At 39.1% G+C, this 14,701-nt stretch overlaps 1 protein-coding gene across 1 annotated transcript in view; it reads left to right on the top strand.

Moving 5' to 3' along the window:
* CCDC171 (coiled-coil domain containing 171) overlaps positions 1 to 14,701 on the top strand; it is a 354,732-nt gene that overhangs the window by 137,293 nt on the left and 202,738 nt on the right. Inside the window, exon 12 of the mRNA XM_021063474.1 lies at positions 2,555 to 2,657. Coding sequence (XP_020919133.1) covers positions 2,555 to 2,657 — 103 coding nt within the window. The remainder of the gene's footprint in view (positions 1 to 2,554; positions 2,658 to 14,701) is intronic.

Here is a 14,701-nt window from a genome sequence, read left to right as displayed (position 1 = left end):
TTTTTCTTATTTAAAGTCTGTGTGAGTGAATCCTGATTTAACAATCTTCTGTCGATAGCATGTACTATCATTTTTTAAAACTATTTAATTTTTTTTCTGTCTTTTTAGGCCCATACCTGCAGCATATGGAAGTTCCCAGGCTAGGATTGAATCAGAGCTGCAGCTACCAGCCTACCCCACAGCCACAGCAACACAGGATACGAGCCATGTCTGCAACCTATACCGTAGCTCATCCTTAATGCTGGATCCTTAACCCACTGGGCAAGGGTAGGAATAGAACCCACATCCTCATGGATACTAGTTGGGTTCATTAACCACTGAGCCATGAAGGGAACTCCAATTTAACTCTTAAATACTCAGTATTGTCTAGGGGCTGGGAATACATTGATGAGGACAAAAAAAAAAAAAATTAAAGACTGTATCTCTTCCCCTCTTGGAACTTAAATTAAATGAGGTAGATATTAAGTAAAGACCTACTCAAATAAATATAGAATCATAACTCTGGTAAGTGCTCTGGTAAGACTCTAATAGAGAAAATTGATGCAGTCAGGGAGTAAAAGATAGCTTTTCCAGAGAAGAGATAATTGAACTGATGTCTAAAGAAAGAATGATTAGTTAGATATTTTAAGGATGAATTTTGTCCTGTAAAATCTATTCTCCTATTTCTTTTTTCTAGAAGCCTTCCTTCCCTGGTGCCTCTATCTCATCAGCTTTTATAAATGTTTACGTTTCTCACCTATTAAAAAAACAGAACTGCTCTCTAATCACAATCTTCTTTCCAACTACTGCCCTTTATCTCCCCTTCTCTTCTTACCAAAAAAGTGTTATCTAAGTTTCCTGTTTCTATTTACTTACCTTAATTGTCACTCACTTAAGATTAAAAAAAAAAATCAGGCTTACTCCTCCAGTCTGGGTTGTAACAGATTTCATCAAGGTCAGCAGTGACTTTAAACTCCAGTGAACACTTGTTAGTCTTCATTTTGCTCCAACATTCTGTGACTTTGGACGTAATAGACAACTCTATCTTTAAAATGTTCTCTTAACTTGGTTTTATGGCTCTAAACTCTTCTGTTTTTCTTCCTCCTTTTCAGTCATTTTTGCTGTCTTTTCCTTTTCTAAGTATTAAAATTTGGAGTTTCTGAGGCTTTGTCCTATGTTCTTTTCCCTTCCCATCAAACACTCTTAGGGCAAGCTTCACATATCTCTAGATGAATCCCAAACCTTTACCTGACCTCTCTTCTGAGCTTTACATTATTATGTCTGGCTGTCTCCCTTATTTTTCTACATTATTTGTTCTTTGTTAATTCAAATATGTGTGTGTGTGTGTTATATATATATATATATATATATATATATATATATATATATATGTTTTGAAACTTATTTTAAAACTTTTTTATTAAATAATAAATTTAAATTTATTATTTTTTTTTCTTTTTAGGGCAGCCATATGGAAGTTCCCAGGCTAGGGCTCAAATTGGAGGTGCACCTGCCAGTCTACACTACTGAGTTTGCAACCTACACCACAGCTCATGGCAACACTGGATCCTTAACCCACTGAGCAAGGCAGGGATCAAACTGACTTGCTCATGGATACTAGTTGGGTTTGCTTCCTCTGAGCCACGACGGGAACTCTGTCAAATATATTTGTTAGGTTCTGTTATTTGCCAGGCACTGTGCTGGTGCTGGGAGTCTCTTAGAGGTTTTTCTAATGGAATATGATCAAAACAGAATTTATGATTTATATTCTCTCTCAAAAACAAGCAAACAAGTAAATAAACAAACAGAAACAGCAAAAAGCTCCCAAAATAAGATCTCATCTATTTCCATCATTCTCCCTCAATTACTGAAATATGCCTAGGTCTTCTAGTCTGAAACCTTGGGATCAGTCTTGACTCCTCATTTTATCTGAGCATTTCCCAACCTCATCCAATCCTACCAATCCAATCCAATCCAATCAGTGTAATCTAACCCAATGAAATTACCAAGGTTGGCCATTCCACTTTCTAAGTATACACTCCCTCCCCCCAAAAATACCCCTTCAGTGCATACACCCCCATGCCTCCTTTTCACTGCCAAGATGCTAATCTAAGCTGCTGTCACCTCTTGAGTAGACTACTGCGGTTCCTTCTAATTGGTCATATTACATTCACTTTTAACCACCGTCTGGCAGTTTGCCACGTGACTGCAAGTTTGATCTTTTAAAGTTTTCCTTAATTCCTCTGTCTCAGTTTCCTTATCTGCAAAATTGGGATAACAATAGCCCTTCCCTCATAGGTTTGTTGTGAGGATAAAAATAATTACTATGTATAAAATACTGAGAACACTGCCAGGCATTAAGACCTCAGTGAATTGTTATCGAGACTTTATATAATATTACGTTAAGCCAAGTAAAATGTCTGATTAAGACAAAAAAAGGTTTATAAATAATAGATTTGAATGGAGTAATTATTAGCTCGTTTATACTTAATTTTGCTCTATGTGTTCACACAAAAAATCTGCCGCTCATCTAATGCCTGACCTTATTATGTATAATTTTTTTCTTAATTAAAAGGCTAAGAAGCACCAGGCTTTTCTAGTAGAGACATGTGAAAATAACGTGAAAGAATTGGAATCGATCTTGGACAGCTTTACTGTGTCGGGCCAGTGGACATCAGGTTAGTTGAAGGTATAAAATGACAGATGCATCTGTCAATGTTCCAAAGTCACTACATTTTGGGAATTCTGCAGATGCCTCTTGTAGTCCCTCATCTCAACATGTTTTGATTTGATGACATGATAAGAGCAGTTCTCACAGCAGTCAGTTGGCCTAGCTGGCTGAGAAAGGGTGACGGACTGTGGACCTGCTGTTGTCCTCCCAGAACTTGATTTACAAGTGTTGGGGTCTGTATGATTGGACAGACAAGGGCTCACTTGCTGTGTTCTGAATCCAACTGAGAAAAAAGTCCTTACAGTATACCTGCAAGGGGAACAGATGTTTCCATCAAACTGAGCCAAATTCTCAGGCAACCTTCAGCAACTTAAAGGTCATGCATTCAAAAGGTTATGAAGGACACAGGCTGTAACAGTGCATATTCTACACTCTCGCTTTCTAGGCTGGTTTTCTCCTTCATTTCCTTCTACTATATATATACTCTCCAGACAAGCATGCTTAGGTAAAATGTTTTGGTTTTAGTATTAGTATTTTACTATTTAGTATCTAAGATAAAGAACTATAAAGATTGTCTATTGGGTAGGTATATTTGGGGACTAGCGCTAGCATTAGTTGGCTAATAAGTGCTGTTCTTTCCATGATTTCTACTGTTTTTATGCCATTGTGTGTGCTCTAGTAGCTTTGACTTAAATACTTTCATGTTTCTACTGTAGTTTTCTTTTGCCATACTGTCAGCTGCTGATTATTTAGTTGGTTTCTGATTCAGTTCGTCAAAAAAGCATGTAGAATTAAATTCCGTATTCTTTCTTTCTTTATTTTTTATTTTTATTTTTTGGCTGTGCCTATGGCATATAGAAATTATCCAGCCAGGGATCAAACCCATTCCACCGCAGCAGCCCAAGGTAGTGCAGTGGCAATGCCAGATCCTTAACCCTCTGTGCCACAAGAGAACTCCTTCCTATAGTTTAAAATAAAGCTTCAGGACTCTGTTTTTTACCTTTTTTTTTTTTTTTTTTTTTTTTTTTTTTTTTTTTTTTAAGGACTCAAATAGATACTTGGCAAACGAATTCTTTAGGAAACGGTTAGGTTTGGAAAAGTTTGCCGTCCCCAAAAAAGCAGGAGCATATATAATCAAGGCTCGTTTTCACCTTAGGGAGCTGCAGATTTCTATTGGTGAACCATTAGAAATTTTGTGTAATTTGCAGTTTAATATTTTAAATTTTCTTTATTTTTATTTAAATTTTTCCAATAGCTTTAGTGCTTCATGCTTTGTTACTGTGGAAAAAAATCAAGGAATATAAAAGTGACATGGTAGTTCTCTTGTGGCACAGCGGTTTGAAGATCCGGTATTGTCACTATAGCAGCTTGGGTTGCTGCTGTGGCACAGGCTTGATCCCTGGCCTGGGAATGTCCATATGCCGCAGGCACCCCTCTCCCCCCAAAGTGACATAAAGGGAGTTCCCATTGTGGCTCAGCGCTTAATGAAACTGACTAGTACCCATGAGGATGAGGGTTTGATCCCTGGCCTTGCTCAGTGGATTAAGGATCCAGCATTGCCGTGAGCTGTGGTGTAGGTTGTAGACACCTCTCGGATCTGGTGTTGCTGTGGCTGTAGTGTAGGCTGGCAGCTGCAGCTCCAGTTCAACCTCTAGCCTGGGAGCATCCACATGTTGCAAATGTGGCCCTAAAATTAAAAAAAAAATGATGTAAAAGCATAGATATTTACTTTTCAATTGTATTTGCTCAAGCTTTGGAAGATAAAATTTTCTTCTGCAGTGATACTATTTTATTATTGAGATATATCATTATTTAATGGTTTTAGGATCTTTAAAAATTATAACTATTATAGCATATCTTAGTGCTTCAATATTATTTTTAGGAGTTGAGTTAGAAAAGCTAAGACTAATGAGATCATGTCTCTTTTGAAGTTTAAAATTAAATAATTGATGGAGTTCCTGTTGTGTCTCAGTGGTAATGAGCCTGACCAGTATCCATGAGGATGCGGCTTCGATCCCTGGCCCTGTTCAGTGGGTTCAGGATCCGGCATTGCCTCAAGCTGCAGTACAGCTCGCAGATGTGACTTGGAATCCTGTGTTGCTCTGGCTGTGGTTTAGACTGGCAGCTGAAGCTCTGATTTGATTGATAGCCTGAGAAATTCCATATGCTGTGGGTGCAGCCCATTAAATAATTGATAACAAACTCACAAGTTATTATTAACCTATAGAAAAAGAATTGTCTTACAATAAAGGTTTTCCTTTTTTTCTTATCTTTCAGTAACAATCCTTTTCAAACTTCCTTGTTTCCAATATATATGTACATCCTATATATTATAGAGAAAGAATTCCTGGGAAAGGGACTGCATGCTGAATTAGTGATTTTTGTACTGTTTTAGTGGTCTTTGTTTCCATATTGTGCTGATTATTCACTCTTTTACCCACCCTAGAACCACTCTCCTCTGGTCTGTGTTTTGCCTTGTAGAGCCTGAACTCTAAGGATTGCATGACTTGGGCTTCTTTGCCCTCTGGGTTGGGTTTAGACAGTGGGTATACCAGCAGGAGATTAAGAATGGAGGAAGAAAGGAAAGTCAGGGGATTTATTTCCCCGCTTCCTCTGTTTCAGTGCATTCCTGGCAGTAGTTTCATTTTTTTGGCAGCTACAGCTCCTGTCAAGTGTGTCCTCTTCCACAGCTGTGGCTCGTATTGGACTGTGGGGACAACATTCCTTCCGCTTAACCCTATAGGTTTGGCCATTGTCTTGGTTTTCCAGTCTTGCTGGTTCTTGGTGCCTCATCATTATCTTTTGGTTCTCTTAACTTGTTCACATGTCTGTAAATATCTTCATTAAATTCTCTTCCAGTGAACCCTTCTGAGTGTGCCATCTCTTTTCCTGCTGATAGCCTGACTCACTCACATATCTGCTTCAAACTTCATTTTATTTTTGCTCTTGGTATCCATGAAATAGCCCTGTCTAACCATAATGGATCCCTTTCTGCTGATACCAGCTTAGATTGGGTTTTTGTTACTTAACCAAGAGGGATATAGTTAATAAACCTTATTGCTCAACATTTTATGGAAGAGTCTGAACAGTTAGAATTGCCTACTGCATCAGACTTGGATTCAACTACACAAAGATGACTAAATAATTTGTTCCTTCCAAATGAAGTAATTGGAAGACTTAGGATAATTCAAGGATGATGATGGCACAGCCTTATAACTTGTTACAAAATTAGTTTAATTATCTTGGAAAGGGTTTTCCAGAGAGATCCTCTGTTGTGCAGTTAGGCAAGTGGGCCATAGTGCCTTACCCTCTTTTTTATTACTTCTTCATACCTTTCAGTTCAGACTCTATCTACAGATATTGATATATTCATATATATATAGATCTATTGATTGATATATTGATATTCAGTTTTATATATATATATATATATAAACTAATTTTTTGAATGTATATATATATACACTCTGTACCTATCTTCCACTTCAAGAAAAAATAATCCATGGTAGAAATTTAGAGGGATGGTTGCAAATTTTTTTTTTTGACTTGTTTTTTAAAGTGGTCTTAATGAAAACTAATTTTTTTTTCTTTTTAGGGCTGCACCTATGGCATATGGGGGTTCCCAGGCTAGGGTTCTAATCGGAGCTGCAGCTGTTGCCTGCACCACAGCCACAGCAACACGGGATCTGAGCTGTGTCTGTGACATATGCAACAGCTCACTGCAATACCACATCCTTAACCCACTAGGAGAGGCCAGGGATTGAACCCACAACCTCATGGTTCCTAGTCGGATTAGCTTCCAATGTGCCTGCCACAACAGGAACTCCAAAACTGATTTTTTTCTTTTTTTTGTGTGTGTGTCTTTTTGCCATTTCTCACACACAGCTCATGGCAATGCCAGATCATTAACCCACTGAGCAAGGGCAGGTATCGAACCCACAACCTCATGGTTCCTAGTCGGATTCGTTAACCATTGTGCCATGACGGGAACTCCAAAAACTAATTTTTTGAATGAATTTTATTCCAGAGCTGACAGTAGCTGCCAAGTGTTCTATTTCCTGTCTTCTTCACATTTTGTGGTCTGCTTCATGAGGAAATCTTTCTGAAGCCAGAGTAATGCATCAGTTTATCTCCATGTAACAGATAAGGTGACGCTTTAGTTAGTCTAAGACATTCAGGAATTTATTGACTTAGAGGATTTAACTTGATCTTTGCAGCAGAAATCACCATGACAGTTTACACCTTGTTTCCTAATGCCTCCAACTCCTCCTCCACTGCTTTTGCTTCTACCTTGCTCCTTTTAGTCTCTTTTTCTATAACCACCAGAATGATGGCTTACAAACCTCAATTAGAACATGTCATTCTTTTGCCCTAAACCTTGCTAGGTTCTGCATTTCACTAAGATTAGAAGCTGAAGCAGTGGTTGCAAGACCCTGCATGGTCTGCTCCTGTTTTTTAAAAATCACTCCTTTGTCCTCACTTCCTACCACTTTCATCACCCCTTCCCTTGTTTGGGCCACTCTGGCCTCCTGCCATTTCTTGGACACCCATGCGAGCCCTTGGCCGGGAGGCCTTTGTGTTAGCCCTTGCTTCTGTCTGAAAAGTTCCTCCCCAAGATCGCTCCCTCCTTTTTTTTTTTTTCCCCCCTGCGCATGTGGCATGTTGAAGTTCCTGGGCCAGGGATCAAATCCACACCACAGCAGTGACCCTAACCACAGTAGTGACCACACCAGATCCTTAACCTGCAAACCTATCAGGGAACACTGGTAACTCTCTCTTTCTTATCTTCCTTGGCTCTATGCTCAGATCTCATCTTCTCCATAATGCTTATCCACTCCTGTTCCCATGCCACTTGCCTCCCTACCTTTTCCCCTTTTCTGCTGTTTGTTTTTTCCCCACTGCGCTTGTTGCTGTGCAACATTTCTAACAGATTATATTGTACGTTTATTATTATATATGTATTTTCAGGGTTCTCCAGAGAAATAGGACCAATAAAATATGTAGACACATACAAGAAGAGATATAGGAGTTGGTGCACATGGTTATGGAGGCTAAGAAATCTTATGTCTTCCACAAATGGAAGAACCAGGAAAGTCAGTGATATAATTCAGTCTGAGTCCAAAGGCCTGAGAAGTTGGGGCCCAAGAACCAGGAGCAGGATATCTTAGGGCAGGAGAAGGTAGAAGTTCCAGCTCAAGAAAAAAGGAAATTTTCCCTCCTGCCTTTTTGTTTTGTTGGGGTGGCAGGAGGAGAGGGCTAAGAGTGGGGCCAGGGGTTTAGAGAGGCCAGTGGATTGGCTATTACACTTCCATGTTGGTGAAGGCAGATCTTCTTTACTTAGTCTACTGATTCTAACACTACTGTGTTCCAGAAACACTCTCATGGTCACAGCCAGAACTAGGGTTTTTACCAGCTATTTGGGCATCCCTTAGCACAGTCAAGTTGGCCCATCAAATTAACCATCACAATATCTAAGCTGCATGAGGGCAAGGATCTTTGTCCCTCTTATTTTCCAAATGATTTTAATCAAATGAAACAATACGTGGCACAAATCCGGTATTCAAATGTTTTTTGAATGTGAATGAATAAAAGCATGAGTGAATTAATATTAGGTTGAAGTTCTATTTTAAATTTTAATTTTTGAGGTTATAAAGATAGTTACAGAGTCTATTTCCAAATTATAGGAGCTGTTTGGTTAGAAATCCATGAATCACCAGGAAGATTGACTTTCCAACCTCAGTGGAAAAGATATACAATCTTTCATGGGTCATAGAAATGTCACTTGATTGCTTACTATTATTAGGCGAGATAGCCTCAGTTTACTTGATCAGGGACATTTACTTCCTATTTCTGCATTCTACTTCCCACTGAAGTTCACACACTAGAGCTACTCAAATCTCATTTCTTTTCTGATGGAAGTTCTTATAGTGTATATGGGGAGAAATCCATTTCTACTTTGAACCCATGTAGTCTTTTTGCCTCAAGTGTTTCTTTTACTACAGTTTCACCTCTGCCTGAGGATGTTAGAAAACAGAATGTGACTTTTCCTTCATTAAGTTCATGAAAGAAAGGTTTTCTTCTGACTCAATCTTGGATCCTCCTCAGGGCGGTTGACTTTTGTGTTGACTGAAACAGAGCCCTCCCACCTTCTTCAACCTTTCCTTCCTTGAGGAAGTCATTTGTAATACTCCAGAGGTATTCCTTTATCTTTCTACTGGATAGACTGAAGGACTCTAGGAAATAATAGTAACAGTGTTTGATGCTTTTAGGTACATACATATCTCCCAGGAATTGGGCAGTCTCAGGGACTGTTCTTAGGAAAATCAAGACAGTATCTTATTGAGAATTTTATTTTACTTGCTTTTTTTTTTCTTTCTAGGGCCATACCTGCGGCATATGGAGGTTCCCAGGCTAGGGGTCAAATCAGAGCTGTAGCTGCTGGCCTGTACCACAGCCACAGAAATGTGAGATACAAGCTGCATCTGCGACCTACACCTCAGCTCATACCAATGCCGCATGCTTAATCCACTGAGTGAGGCCAGGGATCCCAAACCTGCATCCTCATGGATCCTAGTCGGGTTCGTTACTGGTGAGCCACAGTGGAAACTCCTCTTCTTGAGAATTTTGTCATCACAACTGGTACTCTTTAATTAGAGGTTTATGGGTTACCAAGAAGCTAAGGATGCCTGTAATAGCAACACACAGACCTCCTTTGCTGTCATTTGCCAGTTTCTTCTCTCTTGCTCCCCTCACCTCTCAATTCATTGAGGTTTACAAATTAAACTTGTTCTACTTCATCATACTCATAGCTTTGGTTTGTGGAAATCCAAGGGAGTGACTTCACTAAGAAGGCTCAACATTTCTGGTGGGATCATTAACTAATCTCAAGAGTATGGTGACTGAGAAATCTGAGACCCAGGTGGGCCAGTCTGACTCTGAAGGCCTGAGAAACAGGAGAATCAATGGGGTAGGTTCCAGTCTGAGTCTGAGTGCAAAGGCAGGAGAAGACTGATGTCCCAGCTTGGAGATAGTCAGGTAGAGAGTGAGAATCCTTTCCTAGCCTTTTCCCTAGCCTGCTGGGGCCTTCAGTGGGATAGATGAGACCCACCCATGATGGGGAGGGCAGTCTGCTTTACTCAGTCTCCTGATTTGAATATCAGTCTCATCCAGAAACAGCCTCATAGACACACGCAGAAATAATGTATGAGTATCTGGTCCCATAGCGCAGTCAAGTTTACACATAAAATTGACAGCACATTCCCTTTTCTCCCTCCCTTGAGTCCCTCACTAGAATAAGCCCTCACCATTCTACTTTCTGTTTCTGTGAATTTGACTACTTTAGATTAGATACCTCAATTAATGGAATCATATTTCATGATTGGCTTATTTTATTTTACTTTAATGTCCTCAAGGTTCATAATATGAAAGAATTCCTCCCTTTTTAAAGGCTGAGTAACATTCCATTATATGTATATATCACATTTTGTTTGTCTGTTCATTGGTTCCTGTAGCTTTGAATTGCTTCCACCTCTTGGCTATTGTGAAAGTGCCACTATGAACATGGATATACAGATATCTCTTCTAGACCCTGCTTTCAGTTCTTTGGATATATACCCAGATGTGGGTTTGTTTGTACATTAACTTTTATCATAGAACTCGAGTGTACTAATAGGTACTCTGTGGAATGTCCTGCATTCTAGACATACTCTTTTTTTTTTTTTGTCTTTTTTTTTGCTATTTCTTTGGGCCGCTCCTGGGGCATATGGAGGTTCCCAGGCTAGGGGTCGAATCGGAGCTGTAGCTGCCGGCCTACGCCAGAGCCACAGCAACTCAGGATCCGAGCCATGTCTGCAACCTACACCACAGTTCACGGCAACGCCGGATCCTTAACCCACTGAGCAAGGGCAGGGATCGAACCCGCAACCTCATGGTTCCTAGTCGGATTCGTTAACCACTGCGCCACGACGGGAACTCCTAGACATACTCTTTATTACCACTAATTTTCCCTTGATAATCAAGACCAGTGGTCCTGGTACAGAAGTACCTATTTTGCAAGACCAGTTGTCTTGGTACAGGAGTACGTTTTTTGCTCCTGGTACAGAAGTACCTTTTTTGCTCCTATTTATATATTTCAAGCCTGTTTCCTCCCCCCTCCCCCACCCCCAACCTCATTGGTCATCTGGTTATAGGGAACTTTTGCATGGGTTCAGGGTGTAGGTTAAAAGAGAAGAAGCAATATAACAAGAATGGGACCCATGGGATCTGGATTACTTGCTCATGCAACTTACTTGTGCCCTCAGGACTTGTTTAAACCTACTTTTGATATATACCACTTTCACCTGATGGCAGAGTGCTGTTGTGCATGCTCAAATTTATGGTTTGGTGGATCAGACAATAACAATTTTACAATGGGCAGCTTAGATTACATGCTAAATTGGTGGGCATGAATGTAGCATCTGCTGAGGACCAATAGGAAGTCTAAAGCTGATTTTCAAGAAAATAGTTATCTGTAGAGGATGGCTTGCTTTGTTCCAAAATCCAAAAACTTTACACTATAATTCACCTGTAAGGACCTGACAAACTTGACCTCCTTGAACTTGAGCTGTCAGAATGATATCCACAACTTGGTAGAGAACTACGTGGAACATTAGATGTCTTCCAGAATGGAGAGTTGATTAAGATTTCTGCAGACTAGATTATGCTGGAGTTGATGGAGCTCTGAGGTAGGGCCGTGAAGGTGGATTGCTGGCCCTGCCAGAGGAAAGAAATTGATAGAAGAAATAGTGTCATTCCACTTGCCAGGAAATGTATTGATTTGTTCCAACAATGAAGCTCCATCTTTAACTGCAGCTGCAATTGGAGTCACATGTGATTATGCTTATAGTAATTCACTCCCATTCCTTAAGCTCCATCTGTATTCTGTTGTAGCCAGACAGATGAGCTGAATGCTGATGTGGTTGGAATCATCACCCCATTATAGTTCTTAACAGAGGCATTAATCTGCAATCTCTCTAGGAATGTGGCATTACTTTTGATTTACTGTTTCGGTAGGTAAAAATTTTGGTGACTTCCACTTGCTTTTTTACTGTTTTGTTTTCCTCTCTAAATCCCTCCTTTGAAGAAGGCTGGGAGGCAGATTTACATTACGATCTTTTGACAATAGGGTTCCTAAAGAGGGTCTGTCCTTTTTATTCAAGGGGCACTGCGGCTCTAAACTAGCTCAAATCTGAGAATTGGTAGAGGGTCAACACTCTCTTTTATGTTGCTTTAACTCCTCCTTCTGGTAATGAGACCCAGAGCCTTTCTACTTATACAGATTAGATAATATTCAAGTAGAATGACTCTCTGTTTTAGTCCTAAGAACACCATGATCACTTGCCAGCAATCTCTGTGGGTAAAACCATTTTGTTTATGGCTTTGAGTTCACTGCCCCTTATGGTAACTATGTCCATTTTGTTTCTGGAAGTTAAGTGCTACTACTTGGCTTATGTCACTTGAAATCCCAGCATCCTCACTGAATTCATGGAACCCAGCTTGATGGCACCATTTTCCACTGTCATCCATGGCTTTCTCACTTCTGGGCTTAGAAGCTCACCAAGCCACACAGAGCTCATCAGGGATTCTGGGGCTCCCCTCACCAATACATTTCTCAAACCTTGGTTAAATAAGTATATTTTGGACTCTTCCTAAGGACATAGCGGGTGAGTGATCAGTACTTATGTAATAAATACTGCCATATGTTAGAAAAGTTATGAGGCATTTTCCTTAAAAACTCCAGAATGAGCACCAATGTTTCCAAAATAATGTTGTTTGTTTATGATCTAAGTGAATAGGCAAATAATGTACAGAATGTAGTCTAAGTTTGAAAAGTATAACTGCCAACAAAATGTTTATATTTAGTGCTTTTAGAATGAAAAAAGGAATTTTCTTAGTCATCAGTGTATTAAATGCTTAGATTTCCTCAGGTGAAAAACTCATTTGAATGTCATTTTCTGTGTTTTATTATGAGATTAAAAATCAACATTAAACAACAGGGTCTTGTTTCCCTTTTTACTGTTTGTTCTGAAGATGAACATGACTACTTACGTTCTATAACAAACATCTTTTTTTTTTTTTTAAAGAAAAGCTAAGTCTTTTGTTTTATATTCTCAATCCATTATTTCTTAATAATTGAGATCTTCCAGGATGCTGAAGTAGATAGAGAATGGTGGACAAGGTAGAGGAAATAGACTCACCTTATTCATTACAACTTACTGTTTCTCCTCTGGAATTATATGTTACTGAGGTAATAACAACAGCTTGAAAAACAGTGGTTTATTTGAGTCATGTAAAAATATTTAGTTTTTCAGATTGTCCAAAAGGGAACATTTAAATAGAAGGTTTGCAACTTTTACTTCTCCCATACTCCATCTTGTGGGTTACTAATTCAAAGAAAAGATTTGCCAAGGCATACCTAGAGTTGAAACCTACTTAAAAATGAGAAAGAGATTGAAATGGGCAGCAGTGATGTGAAAGTACAGGCTAGCACCCATGGACAGAGACACACAACTATAGGGACAGGGACAAAGAAACTCAGAAGATTTTTAGTTGGTGTCATTGAAGAATAAATGTTCCTAACACAGTCTGTTCTTCATCTGGATTTTGACCTTTGAAAGATATACAGATGGCCAAGAAGCACATGAAAAAATGCTCAACATCATTGATTATCAGAGAAATGCAATTCAAAACTACCATGAGATACCACTTCACACTAGTCAGAATGGCCATCACTAATAAGTCCACAAATAACAAATAATGGAGGGGGTGTGGAGAAAAGGGAACCCTCCGGCAATGTTGGTGGGAATGTTAGCTGGTACAACCACTATGGAGAACAGTATAGAGGTGTCTTAGAAAACTATACATAGAACTACCATATAACCCAGCAACCCCACTCTTGGGCATATATCCAGACAAAACTCTCCTTAAAAAAACACATGCACCCACATGTTCATTTCAGCACTAAACACAATAGCCAAGACATGGAATCAACCCAAATGTCCATCTACAGATGTTTGGATTAGGAAGATGTGGTATATATACACAATGGAATACTAACTACTGAGCCATAAAAAAGAATGAAATAATGACATTTGCAGCAACATGGATGGAACTAGAGACTCTCTTACTGAGTGAAGTAAGTCAGAAAAAGACAAATACCATATGATAATCACTTATATCTGGAATCTAATATATGGCACAAATGAACCTTTCCACAGAAAAGAAAATCGTGGACTTGGAGAATAAACTCATGGTTGCCAAGGGGAAGGGGAGGGAGTGGGATGGATTGGGAGCTTGGGGTTAATAGATACAGACTATTGCCTTTGGAATAGATGAGCAATGAGATCCTGCTGTGTAGCACTAGGAACTATGTCTAGCCACATGATGGATCGTGATAATGTGAGAAAAAAGAATGTATACGTGTATGTGTAACTGGGTCACCATGCTGTACAGCAGGAAAAAAAAATAATGTATTGGGGAAATAAAAAAATAAATAAAAAAAGAAATAAGAAAAAAAAAGTCATGTATGACTTGCTTCTTTTTTTCTAATGTTCTTTATACGTGAATTTTTTTAGACCTTTCTCTGATAGGATAGCTTTAATAGTTTGTTGATTTTTTGTTCTTTGCTTTTTGGCTAGAGTGCAGTGATTAGGATATTATTAGGTTAAATCAAATTGGTAAGGTCCTGGGTCCTGAGTGACCCTTTCTTTTTATTTGTAAGCATTTTGTCATGTTAAGGGACTAGTAAGCCTTTCTTTTCATAGTGAATGTGTGTGTGGGAAAACCATAAAGCATACTTTATACTTCAGCTAGTCTCTATTGTGTAAGTATTTTCAGGCAAAAAACCTTCATTTTATGTAGAATATAAGTTGTGCATGGGTCAGTAAGGAGAGGGCATTTTGTCCTCTTATCCCTCAACACCCATATTAGGATGATTTCATTCTTCTGGATTTCTAAGGGGAAGAGTTCTCCCTTATTGTATAAGCTAGCAGATTTCCCGAGTGTCCTTGAATG

Source organism: Sus scrofa, chromosome 1 (genome assembly GCF_000003025.6).
Source record: "Sus scrofa isolate TJ Tabasco breed Duroc chromosome 1, Sscrofa11.1, whole genome shotgun sequence".
NCBI classification, from domain to species: Eukaryota; Metazoa; Chordata; class Mammalia; order Artiodactyla; family Suidae; genus Sus; species Sus scrofa.
The sequence above is the reverse complement of the archived record's forward strand: the minus strand, read 5'-3'. Positions and strand labels throughout refer to the sequence as shown.